General features: G+C 35.5%; 1 protein-coding gene across 1 annotated transcript; it reads right to left on the bottom strand.

Moving 5' to 3' along the window:
- Positions 1-78: 78 nt before the first annotated feature.
- On the bottom strand, positions 79-2,603 carry LOC113289096 (pyruvate dehydrogenase E1 component subunit alpha-3, chloroplastic-like). The gene is made up of 3 exons (XM_026538268.1): positions 2,181-2,603; positions 1,255-2,035; positions 79-582 (listed from the first exon to the last, which is right to left on the bottom strand). Exons 1-3 carry the CDS (start codon positions 2,418-2,420, stop codon positions 305-307), a joined length of 1,299 nt encoding a protein of 432 aa, XP_026394053.1. The 5' UTR covers positions 2,421-2,603; the 3' UTR covers positions 79-304.
- Between the last annotated feature and the right edge of the window lie 9,308 nt (positions 2,604-11,911).

Genomic DNA, 11,911 nt, shown 5'->3' with positions numbered 1-11,911 from the left:
TCGACAAAACACAGGAAAAACATCACTTTTGATAAGAACTGTTATATTAAATTATTAACAACAAAACCAGAGACAAAATGAATAAAACTAGAGATGTTCTTATTAATGAAGGAGACAAAATGAAGAACAGAAGAAAGAAAGCAAACCTAGCTGACAAACAAATGCTGCTTCAGTAGAATACAAAAAAAAGCCAAACCTGTTACTAAGAAAAACAAAGTAACAAACACCTGAATTAAATTGACCACAAAAGGTCACACTAACAATGGAAGGATATATATTTGGTTCGATAGATCTTGGAAGCGTTTTAAACATGAGCAGTTCCTTGTGTAAACTTCGGATCCTCGCACCTGTATTTTCCATCAGGTCCAATTCCAAAACCTTTAGGATCTGCAAACACATTTTCAAGTAGTTGGCTGCGTTCTGGATGAGGGCTTGCTTCGGCAAATTCAACGGCATCCTCAATCAGTTCGTCAATCTTCTTTTCTACAGCCTTCAACTCAACTTCAGTAACCAGATTATTCTCAAACATATATTTCTTCAAGGCCTTGATCGGGTCTCTTGCACCATACTTAGCCTTCTCCTCTGCCAAAACAAAAGTCGAAGATGAAAATCTATTGAAACATATCTACAGACCAAAGAGTGTAACAAAGAGACAAAATAAACACAAAATTTACAGTTAAAGTGAGCATAGCCCATCTTTTTTGATAAAAGGATTTCCATACAACTAATAATGCAACTTGAAATAGCATGTACGGAAAGATTAAAACGAGTTATACACCCTGACAATTTTCACAAAACCTTTTAATAACAGAATGAAAAGAAGCAGGGCGAGCTCTAAACAAAAGGATGATGACAATCTTTTTCATACAGTTCGGACATAACTTGGATGTTAAAAGGTAACTTCAGTCTCTAGTTCTAATATGTTAATGATTTGAAACATGTTTGGAATCTTCAACTATCAATATCAACAGCAATTAAAATAAGATCCAAACTGTACAACTAAATTAAGACGGTCGGAATATCCTTTTCTTTTCCAAAAGTTTTTACGTAGATCTGTCAAATGAGAGTAACAAATGCAGTCCAGTACAAAGAAACCTTGTCATATTTCTAGCTAACAGCTCATGACCCAAAAGGATGACATCACTTCCAAAAACCATCTTTCCAGTAAACCGAAACAGATCAGATGAGTAACTATATATTTAAACGAATTCATAACATACAATTGAACAAGGGACGAGGGTTTGAAAGTTCTACCTGGGTCACGAAGCTCATCAGGGTCAGCCAATGAATGTCCCCTAAGTCTGTATGTCTCACATTCAATCAGAGTAGGTCCTTCTCCTCTTCTAGCCCTGTCAACTGCCTCCTTTGCAACTTCCCTTACCTTGAGAACATCCATACCGTCAACATGGATCCCAGGCATTCCAAAAGCAGGACCCTTTTTCCAAATCTCTGGATCAGAGGTAGATCTCAAATGAGACATGCCAATTGCCCACAAATTGTTTTCCACAACAAAGATGATGGGCAATTTCCACAATGCAGCCATATTCAAACACTCGAAAAACTGTCCATTGTTACATGTTCCATCACCAAAAAAGGCACATGTAACATAATCACAATCAGCTTGTTTTAAAACTTCTCTTTTATACCTAGAGGTAAATGCAGCACCAGTAGCCACTGGAATACCTTCACCAATAAATGCAAATCCACCAAGTAAATTGTGCTCTTTGGAAAACATATGCATAGATCCTCCTTGTCCGCGGCAACATCCAGTAGCCTTACCAAAGAGTTCACTCATAACTTGACGAGCAGGTACACCCTTACTTAGTGCATGAACGTGATCACGGTAAGTACTAACTACAGAATCTTCCTGTTTCAAGAGCTTAATAAATCCAGTTGAAACAGCTTCTTGCCCATTGTAAAGATGAACAAATCCAAACATTTTACCTCTGTAATACATCTGAGCACACATATCTTCAAAAGCTCTCCCTAATACCATATCTTCATATAATACCAAGCCTTCCTCTTTAGTTATCAACTAAACAAACAAGGAAAGAAAAAACGAAATTGGAATTCAGAATTCTATATCTAAACGTCTATTCCTTTTCATGCAAACAAAAAGATTAAATTCTAAACGAGATCTAATTAAATCAAATAAATTAAGATATGGTTAAAGGATTTACCAAATTGGAGATAGCGGAGTTAGATTTGAGTTTTTTCTCCTTAACGACATCAGAAACAGCTGAAATTGAAGAAGATCGACGAATAAAAGAAGGAAAATTCGATTTGGATGAAATTGAACGAAGTTTATGAGTAGTGCCCAAGAAGGAATTGTTGTTTGATTTTAAAGGGTCAAGAATGGATTTTTCTTGAGATCTAGTAACTGGGACAGGTTGAATGATTTTGATTGTCGAAAAAGACATTGTACTACTCGTTTGTTTCCCAAGCCAAATGCTTCACTGGGTTTCTCTCTGATTCAGTGATTATCCAATGGAGAGTTTTAGGAGGATGGAGATGGGGAAGAGAAGAGAAAAGAGAAAATATAGGAGGATGAAGGGCGGAGAAAGCAAGATAGTAAGGGCTTCGAAATGACCGTCCCTTTCTAAGTATGTTTTCTTTTGGATGGCAAAACAAATGTACAAGTAGTTTGATTTTGTTGACCTACTTGGACTTACTTGTTCCTGATCTATAATTTTGCTGATCTGTCAGCAATAGTAACGAATGGTTGGGTGATAATTGTGATCTCTCTATCATAATTGGTTAACTAGAATTAGGAGTTCCATTCCGTGGACGATCAAAATGACAGCAAGTTCCTTCCAAGGAATTGAAGGCGGAGTAATCTAATTCTAAATAATAAAATAATTAACAATTCTAATTTTCAGTAATCCAATTTCCTTCAAAATAACAAATTTCCATTACATTGGTCCAATAGCGTAATCAAATGGGATTCCAAGATAAAAAAAGAAAGGTAACTAAATTACCTCAACAAACATGAATTTTTAAGATTTGGATTTAATTTCTTGATCCACTTCCAAGAACTGGATTATCCATAATTAAATTCTTAAATTTCCAATTCTCCCAACCGAATGAGTGTGAATTTACCAACCACTATAATGTCTACTTGGTAGCCTTTTTCTTTTTAATTACAATAAACGTTAGAACGAATTTACCAAAGTCAGGTTCTCATTACACGAACTTCCTATCTATTAAGTGAAAGTTAACAAATGGAATAATTTCCCCGAATCATGTGTGAAATGTAAGGAATGAAATTGAGTGACTATTTTGGTCATGTTACATGAATATGCCATGGTAGATTTACAGAGTTAAACATAGTGATCACAAGCTTAAAGTATGATTGCACTAAATGATTTATTAAACCATTCTGTATGCACAACCCAGTCTATGGCTCTGACTTGGCAAGAATTTCAACCATATTTGGCTATTCCAAAATCTCAGGATTTAGCATGTACAAAGGTGCCCTGTTTATTCCTACATGAAAATCCATAACCTGCAATCTTAATTTCCTTTAGTGTTACCATCACAAAAAATAAAAAATCAATGGAAGGCTCAGGTTGCGTGAAAAAGCATTCCAGAATCTTGATTAATTTCACTTCCTGAGTTGAATATTGAAGGTTTTCAGAATTATCAACTCAAGGGAGGTACTCCACACAAATCAAGTCATTATACTTCCATCTTGAGTTAAATGCAAAACTTTGATTCTGATTTTGGTAGTGAAATGAGCAATAATTTTGAACAATGGTCATTTCTGCAAAATCAAATATACACAAGCAAAATGAAAAATGCAACGTTCAAGCTTGTTCAATAAGCGGTCTCTTAAATTTGCAAAGTCCATTGGGCTCAAGCAATAAAGATACCAGAAATTCACTTCCACTGTATTTAACAAAAAGTGCAATACCGCAGGATATGCTTCAAAATTTCTTGCTCAACACCACAAAAATGACATTTGGAAGCTAGATTTATACCTTTTGTTTTTGCAGTTTATCACCTGGAGCACAAATGTTAGCTATTTTCCAAGCAGTATTAGAAATGGATAGGTGAATCCATTTTTTTGTATATCCACATATAGTAATTAAAATTGGCATTTTACTCTTACCTTGTTGTAATTGTAAAATGGTTGTCCGGCATCTTTGTCTTCCAACCCTCATATCACATGAAAAATTTCAGAATTAATTAAAGGGATAACTGGAATTTGATACTCAAGTTTTGACCAACACTAGGCTTTGATCTAATATTTGTCCAATGTTAGGGTTTGGTACAGGGACCAAACGCTGACCTTAGTTGACCACGTCAAGTGATGAGGTGTCATATTTTCCGTCGAATAAATATAAAATTACTAAAACAATTTAAACTTTACTAACAATGACAAACCAAGTCCCTAACAAAAAAATTAGCAAACACGTGTTATGATCTTGTACCATCTCAAAGATGAATGGTTACGATTGAACTTAACCTAACATATATAAAGCTAAACGATTTTTCCCTAATTCATTAGTTAGTTTCTCTTTCGCCTCTATCCATCAGACTAAATCTGAGAAAATGTTTAAGTGCTTTCAGAGAAAGTGAAGACTGAGATCGAGATTCACTGGTATTTGAAGAGATTATTAAGGTGTTGTTGTTAGGGTTATTAGGAGTACAAGGTTATAGAAGGTGTTGATTAACTATTCAATCGATTTGAATGATAAGTGGTTCGATTTCTTTACCATTTGTTTTCATGTCTGCATTAGATTCATTATTTATGATATGATCATTAGTACTTGTAAGAGTACTTTAAGTATTTGGTTTTATTGAATTTCTGAAATCTTTTCATTTTTTCAATTAAATTAATTTAGGGTTTATAAAAATTGGGGATTTTTCGATTTGGGTGTTTTAAAATGATTGAAAAGGGGAAATATATTTGTTGACTTTTGTTTGATTCCTTCTCTCTTTTTTTTCAGAATTTTATCTTTACGTTGTGAAGTTATTGGTTCCATTTTGATTAAAGTATACATTGTTTCTAACTTGTAGTGTGATGTTGAAATGCAGAAATGGATGGTTCTGAGTTGTCTAAGTTTTACCCCACTAAAGATGGTTTGTGAAAGGGACAAGTAGGGCTAAGAAGGATACTTCTAAAAATGTGAAAAGGGTTGATTGTGTTGTTGGAAGAGGAATTAGATTGGTTGTCTCAGTTACACAACTATGACAAGCCAACTGGTACCACATGTAATCAAGATGGAATTGTTTCAAGTCAGTGGGTAGTAAATGTGGATGAAAATGTTAATGTGAATGCAGATGGTGGGTATAATGCAATTGGGTCAAGTACTGTTGGTGGTAGTACAAGTAAAGTTAAGGAAGGTGTTAAAGTGGTGGTTGGGGGTAGTGGAAGGAAAGTAAAGAAGACAACAAGGAAGGCAGTAAAGAAAGGTATAAATGATATAGTTGGAGATGGTGGTACAGGTGCTCAAGTAGAACCAACAGTAAATGTTGATGTGGATGTTACCCTAGTTGAGTCAGTTACACAAGTGCAAACAACAGATGTGCAAACAACTAAGAAAAAAGTAGTAAGCATTCATGATTGTGGATTTGAAGAGAAGTATTTATCTGCTAGTGAGTCAGACCAAGAAGAGACATTAGAAGCTCCGCAGGAAAACTCCAATGATAAAGAAGATGACCTGACTGAGAAATTAACAAGTGATTAAGAAGAGTGCGAGGTTAAGGACTATGTGAATGAAACATGCAGAGTTTATGAAGTGGAGGAGTTGAAGACTTGGAAAAGTACTAAAACAATATTGGACATGATGTTTGTTGGGCAGGAATGGAGTACATATCAAGAATGCAGGGATTACATCAAGGATCATAACATATTTCAGAATTTTGACATTAACCAAGTGAAGAACACCAAGATTCAACAGCATTATGAATGTAAGAACAAACTACACTGCAAATAAAGTGTATACTGCTCCAGTATTTGGGATAAAGTGACATTTAGGTGCAAAAGTGTTACTTTTGATCACACATGTGTCCGCAAACATGAAAAATCATCGCTTATCCAAAGCAAGGTTTGTAATATGAAAGTGTTATACTTTTTGTAAGTTATGCAATTTTATATATATACAACAAAGTTATACTAATATGGTTGTGTTGTTTTGCAGGTGGTGTTTAGAGTTATGTTGGATACTTTCATGGTTCATCCAAATTATAAAGTTAAGGATTTTCAAGTTGAAGTGAAGAGGGTTCATCATATAGAGATATCTTACTGGACAGCTTGGTATGTGTATATGGAGAGAGTTTTTGGAAACTATGAAGAAAGCTATGCAATGAGCCCTGAGTGCTGCAGCCAGATACTAAAGAGGAATCCAGGTAGCATTGCTAGTGTTGCGACAGATGAAAGTGGTAAGTTCAAACACTTGGTTGTAGGCCTATTTCAGGGTTAGATGGGTGTTTTCTGAAAGGTAAATATGGTGGTATGTGTTTGTCTATCATGTCATTAGATGGAAGCAATGGATTGTTTCCCATTTCTATTTTCTTGTGTAGAAAAGAAAACAAAGAGAATTAGACTGAGTTTCTTAGGATTATGGCACCATATTTGAAATATCATGAATGCAGACTATAAAGAGTAAGTTTTTTTACATGCAATCAATGTCTGGTTCCATTTGTTGAATACCATTTTTGTTGAATACACTTCTCTTTAATACCACTATTGTTTTGGTTTTGCAGTTTGCTTGATGAATACCACTTTGTGGACAAGTATAGAGCAACTTATGAAGGAATGTTCGCTCCAATGGATAATGGATCAAAGTGGATGAAAAATGGATAATGGATAATGGAACACATGGTTTTACCACCTCCATTTGAAAAGCAAAAAGGAAGACCAAGAACAGAAAGGAAAAGAGATGCAACTGAGACAAGAGGTGGAAATTTTCAAAGGAATCAATGTAAACTATGTAAAGAGTTTGGGCACAACAAGAAATTTTGTCCTGGAAAGGCTGAATTTTCCCAACAAGGTGACATACTTTATACTTGTCTATTAGCTTTATCTTTTAGTCATTACTTTATTGATTTTGTCTTTGTCTCTAACTTTTTGCTTGTTTGCAGATGCTGAACCACATGTGAGAAGGAATCCATCTAGGGATTTTGAAGAATATCAAAGTCAACAACAGAACATTTTCCAAAATGGTGGAGGTGGCAGGAGAGGTGGTGGGAGAGGTGGAAGAAGAGGTGGAGTGGTAGCTGAAGTGGCAGGTGATGTGGCATTTGAAGTAGCAAGTGATGTGACAGGTTGTGGTCCAAGAAATAGGGGTGGTCCAAGAACTAGTGGTAGTCCTAGAACTAGAGGTGGTCTAAGAACTAGAGGTGGAGGAAATGGGACCATGAGGAGGGGAGCTGAGTACTTGTTGTTTGAGGATAATGTTGAAGACTCGGCTCCAACAACAGCAATAAAAGCTCCAGCAGCTCCACCAGTGTGGGTGCCTCCTGGTAGAGGTGGTTGGACTCCAGGTACTAGAGGTGTAGGTAAAGGTGGCAGGAGAGGTGATTCAGTGACTCGGTATAGAAAAAAAGGCAACATTGTTGGTGTTGAGATTCTAGGAGTTGATATAGGAATAAGAAGACCTTCAACATATACTGCCATACCTCAGGTAATAACTACTCACGTTTTTTTTTACTAAATTATTCTCAATTATATATCTTCCCAACAATTACTTACATTTTTATTCCTCTTAAACATCTACTGCCAGAGTATTGTAAAAGCTGATGTGCAAGAATCAACTCCAACTCCAGTTCCTGTCAGACCTTTAAGAGGTCTATATGGTTGCTTTATGAGAGGTAACTATACTGGTCCAAAAACCAGAGGTGGTGGTGCTGGTCAACATAAGAGGAAAAGAGTCACTGAAGCTGTAGAACTGCCTGAACTTGCACCTGCAGAACTGCATGAACCTGTCCTAGCTTCACCACCAAGGAGGAGCAGAATAATTCAAAGGGCCATAAGTAAGGATGGAAAGACGAGGGTACCAAAATACACCACAATCTTTAAATTATCCACCTATAAGTCCTCTTATGTACCGAAAGCGATTGTCTATGGACAAAGTCGAGACAATACGACAATCAGTATTCACACTTTGTGTGATCGTCTATGGATACGAGATCGAGACAATACAACAATCAAATTGTGATTACTTGATAACAGGTTCGTACTTAACCAAACTCTATAGGATCATTATCAAGTAATACGGAGTTAACATTTGTGTATTTTACTTTTCATTATAATAAACAATTATAATTGCGGAAATAGAAAAGTAACACAGCAAGATTTGTTAACGAGGAAACCGAAAATACAGAAAAACCCCGGGACCAAGTCCTAAATTGAATACTTTCAGAATTAAGACGCTATACAAAATCTAAACCAACTTCGTATAGTTGAGACCAATAAACTAAACCTATTTCACTTAGTTTCTTCAGTATCCCTGCGCTTCCGACATTCAATAAATGCACGCACAAGAACAATTCCTTTGTATCGTATTCCAAACAGTAAAGGAACAACAAATCTGTTTGGTAACAACTCTATTGATTATTTCCAGTAAAGATATCTCAAGTAATATGCAAAGGCTCTTTTGTTTAAACTAATAAACTTCTTTACCTGGTTAGATCAATCTATCCAACACCTACCGAAGTAGCAGAGTTTAGATTTGCAATCAATCAATATAGAATCCAACAAGGAACTATAAAGCGATGTCGATATCACACAACTAATCAATCGAATAAATCTGATTCTAGTTGGATCCCAGCCGATCAAGGTTTGTGTTACACAAAGATATGAGAAACCAATAAGAAATCTTATTTGTCTTCAAATCTTCTTTAATCTTCAATTAAACCTGCACAACACCACTTGAATATCTTGTGATCAATCACGCACATAACGGAGTCTGTTAATAATGGATTATCACAAAATGTCTTTAGATCTACAAATAATTCTAAAGGTCTCGTCGACACTTCGATCTAGTTTGAATGAATCTTATATCAGAAGAGAAGATTTTCAAGAATAAATAAACTAGGTGCAATCAAAGTTCAACAACCGTTAGTCAATCAAATCAAGCGAAAACTAATAAACTGCAATTATCTAGTTTCCCACCAACGATACTCATAGAGCTTCTTGATCCTACATAAGTCTTTAAACGAGCGGTCGTAAGAGATTTTTCCTAATTAGGGTACTTTCCTCTCCGGATAGACGGCTCCACCAGAAACAAAAAAAAAGATGAAGTTTGTCTGGCTCTTAGGATAGTTTGCTAGAAATGCAAACTTAGGTATTTATAGACCAAGGATGTTTGGGCACTAAGGAATTTCCAAAACCGAATATTCTCAAGATATGCAATAAATTCCCAAATCGGTTCTCATAATTCCTGTAAATGCTTTGTCCAATATTTACCTAAATCTCTCAATAGAAAATCTCAAATTAGTAAATGCACATTACTAATTTTTATTCTCTAGATATATGCATTTAATTGCTGGTAATTAAAGCATATAAAACTAACAACCTTAATTAAAAGATTCTTAATTTATATCGTACCGGGATCTCCTTGAGTAATTAAGGAATATCTTTGAACAATAAAAGATAAGAGTTATTGTTCGTGTTCAAAGTATATTGACATCTTTTGTAAATCCTCTTTCATAACTACAATCTTGGAATCGATTATACCACACTTCCAAACAAGTTTAGAATTGGTTCATCTGTATTCCAAGACAACTATGTGATTGATCAAATATCAAGTCACAATCATGGGTTCAATCGGTTCTACCAATCACTAGGATCGGTTCTACCTCAATATGGATTACATGTGATCGAACATACAAGTTACCAGGACCGGTTACATCAGTTACCAGGATTGGTTACGTCAATTACCAGGACCGGTTACCATATACTCATGGTATTGCTTGTGATCGGTCACACCAGTTACCGGGATCGGTTACACCAATTACCAGGACCGGTTACACCAATTACAAGGATAGAGTACACAACTCTTTTGTGATCGGTCCCACCAATTACTTGGATCGGTCATACCAATTACAAATATCGATCATACCATCTCAGATGATTAATTAGGTTGCTAAGTTATTATCTTTTGGACCACTGCATTTGATTTTAATTACAAGTTAGATGGTTGTGAACCATATATGAAGTTTCTAAGTTATTACATACTTATGAAATTAAGTGTGATAGTATTGTAGTTGTCATCTTTATGAACAACTTAATGACAATATGTTTTTATATTATCTTTTTATCTTCTTTTTATATTTTATTTACTTGTGTGAATGCATTGTTGAATAGTTAAATCTTTCCAACAATAGTACTCACGAAGAACATACAAGAACATCATTACTAGATTCATTAGAATTTAGAACAACTTTTCATTAGAATTTACTAGCTTCATTACAACTTTGGGCAACTTACTAGATTCATTAGAACTTACTAGGTCCATACATCTTCTGAAAAACTTAACCTTCTTACATATTTGACACAAGTAGTATTTGTTTCCAATGGATTTTGTTTTCTAGAAGTGAGCAGCTTCCTCTTACCATCACAACATGGATCTGTGCATGGTAAGAGGTTTATTTTGCAGTTATAAGCCATGTGATCACCCTTCCCATGTAAGTAGCAGTAAAACTGTTTGTCCTTCAACCATTTGTCTTCATCATTCAAAGAGGGTGAAATTGGTGGTGGAATACCTTGGTGTATAGTTACATAGGCATCTAACCAGATGAAAACTCCACAGTATTTGCACTTAACATACGGTTGGAAACCATTTTTTCCTTTTACTGCTTTTCTAAGAAATAGGTACCCCTTGCAGTTGGTTAGATTGCATTTTGTCCCTTCCCAAGTACAATCTCTGTCAACATGACCTTCAACAAGACATAAATGACACTTCCTTGCTGGTGTTGAGCTTGAAACCCCCATTATGTATGTTTCTGTGTGAAAAAAATGGAAGGAGTTGTAATTTTAAAGAAGATAAAAATTTACAGGTGATTGTTATAGAAAATGAAACAATAATAGGTGCTTTTACAAAGTTCAACCAACGGTCATTTTTTTTTGAAAAATGTGAAAATCCGACTGTTGAATCTGAAGAATCTTGGACGTACGATTAGATAAAAAACATGTGAGTTTTTAAGACCTCACGTGTTAACGGATCTGTTAACGACATTAACTATTTTTATTTTTGTTTTTTATATTTACTAAACAGAAGTCAAGACTTAACTGGTCAACTAAGGTCAGCGTTTGGTCCAGGTACCAAGCCTTAACGTTGGATAAATGTTAGACCAAAGCCTAGTTTTGGTCATAACCTGAGTATCAAACTCCAATTATCCCTTAATTAAATATTGCAATGACGAACGGATTAGGCACTGACCGAAAACTGAAAGCCCTTTTGTTCAGGAACAAGTCCCGGGTAGGGCTATAGACTATCTCGTGAAGAATCGTCTCATAAAAGTGAGGTAAAAGTTTTTACGCCGGCTTACCTGCCTAAACATAACCCACCATAAGTAAGGAACAGGCGTTGCAACATTCAGTGCTTTGTTCATTTTTGGTACATAGGGTGAAGTAGTCATTACTTCAGTTGGATTACGTATTCGCGACCATCAAAGTAGCGTATCTGCTCACACCATGTCCTTGCTGCAGGGCAACGGGGGATTCTGAAAAAGCGGGGGTCTAACAACCACACACTATATTTCGTTCGGCAATCTGAATAGACAAACTCGAATATACTTTCAAGAGAATCAACTAGACAGTCTGACTCAATCTATAGAAAAGTATATAAAATAGTTTATATCTCAATTCCGCAATTCAATCTGCAATCAGCAAATAGGAATTTGCGAGCCCGGTTGAATAAGAGAAATAACTTGGACGGTATCACAAACCAATATCCAAGTG

This window comes from Papaver somniferum, chromosome 6 (genome assembly GCF_003573695.1).
Source record: "Papaver somniferum cultivar HN1 chromosome 6, ASM357369v1, whole genome shotgun sequence".
NCBI lineage: Eukaryota > Viridiplantae > Streptophyta > Magnoliopsida > Ranunculales > Papaveraceae > Papaver > Papaver somniferum.
Note: the sequence above shows the minus strand (reverse complement) of the source record. Positions and strands in the feature narration are given on the sequence as shown.

Bases quoted from the DNA above. Each gene is read 5' to 3' on its own strand.
- LOC113289096 (XM_026538268.1), bottom strand. From the start codon at position 2,420: ATGTCTTTTTCGACAATCAAAATCATTCAACCTGTCCCAGTTACTAGA. The intron at 2,036-2,180 runs GTAAATCCTTTA...TTGTTTGTTTAG, and splicing joins ACTCCGCTATCTCCAATTTG to TTGATAACTAAAGAGGAAGG. The intron at 583-1,254 runs GTAGAACTTTCA...TTGTTTTGGCAG, and splicing joins TGATGAGCTTCGTGACCCAG to AGGAGAAGGCTAAGTATGGT.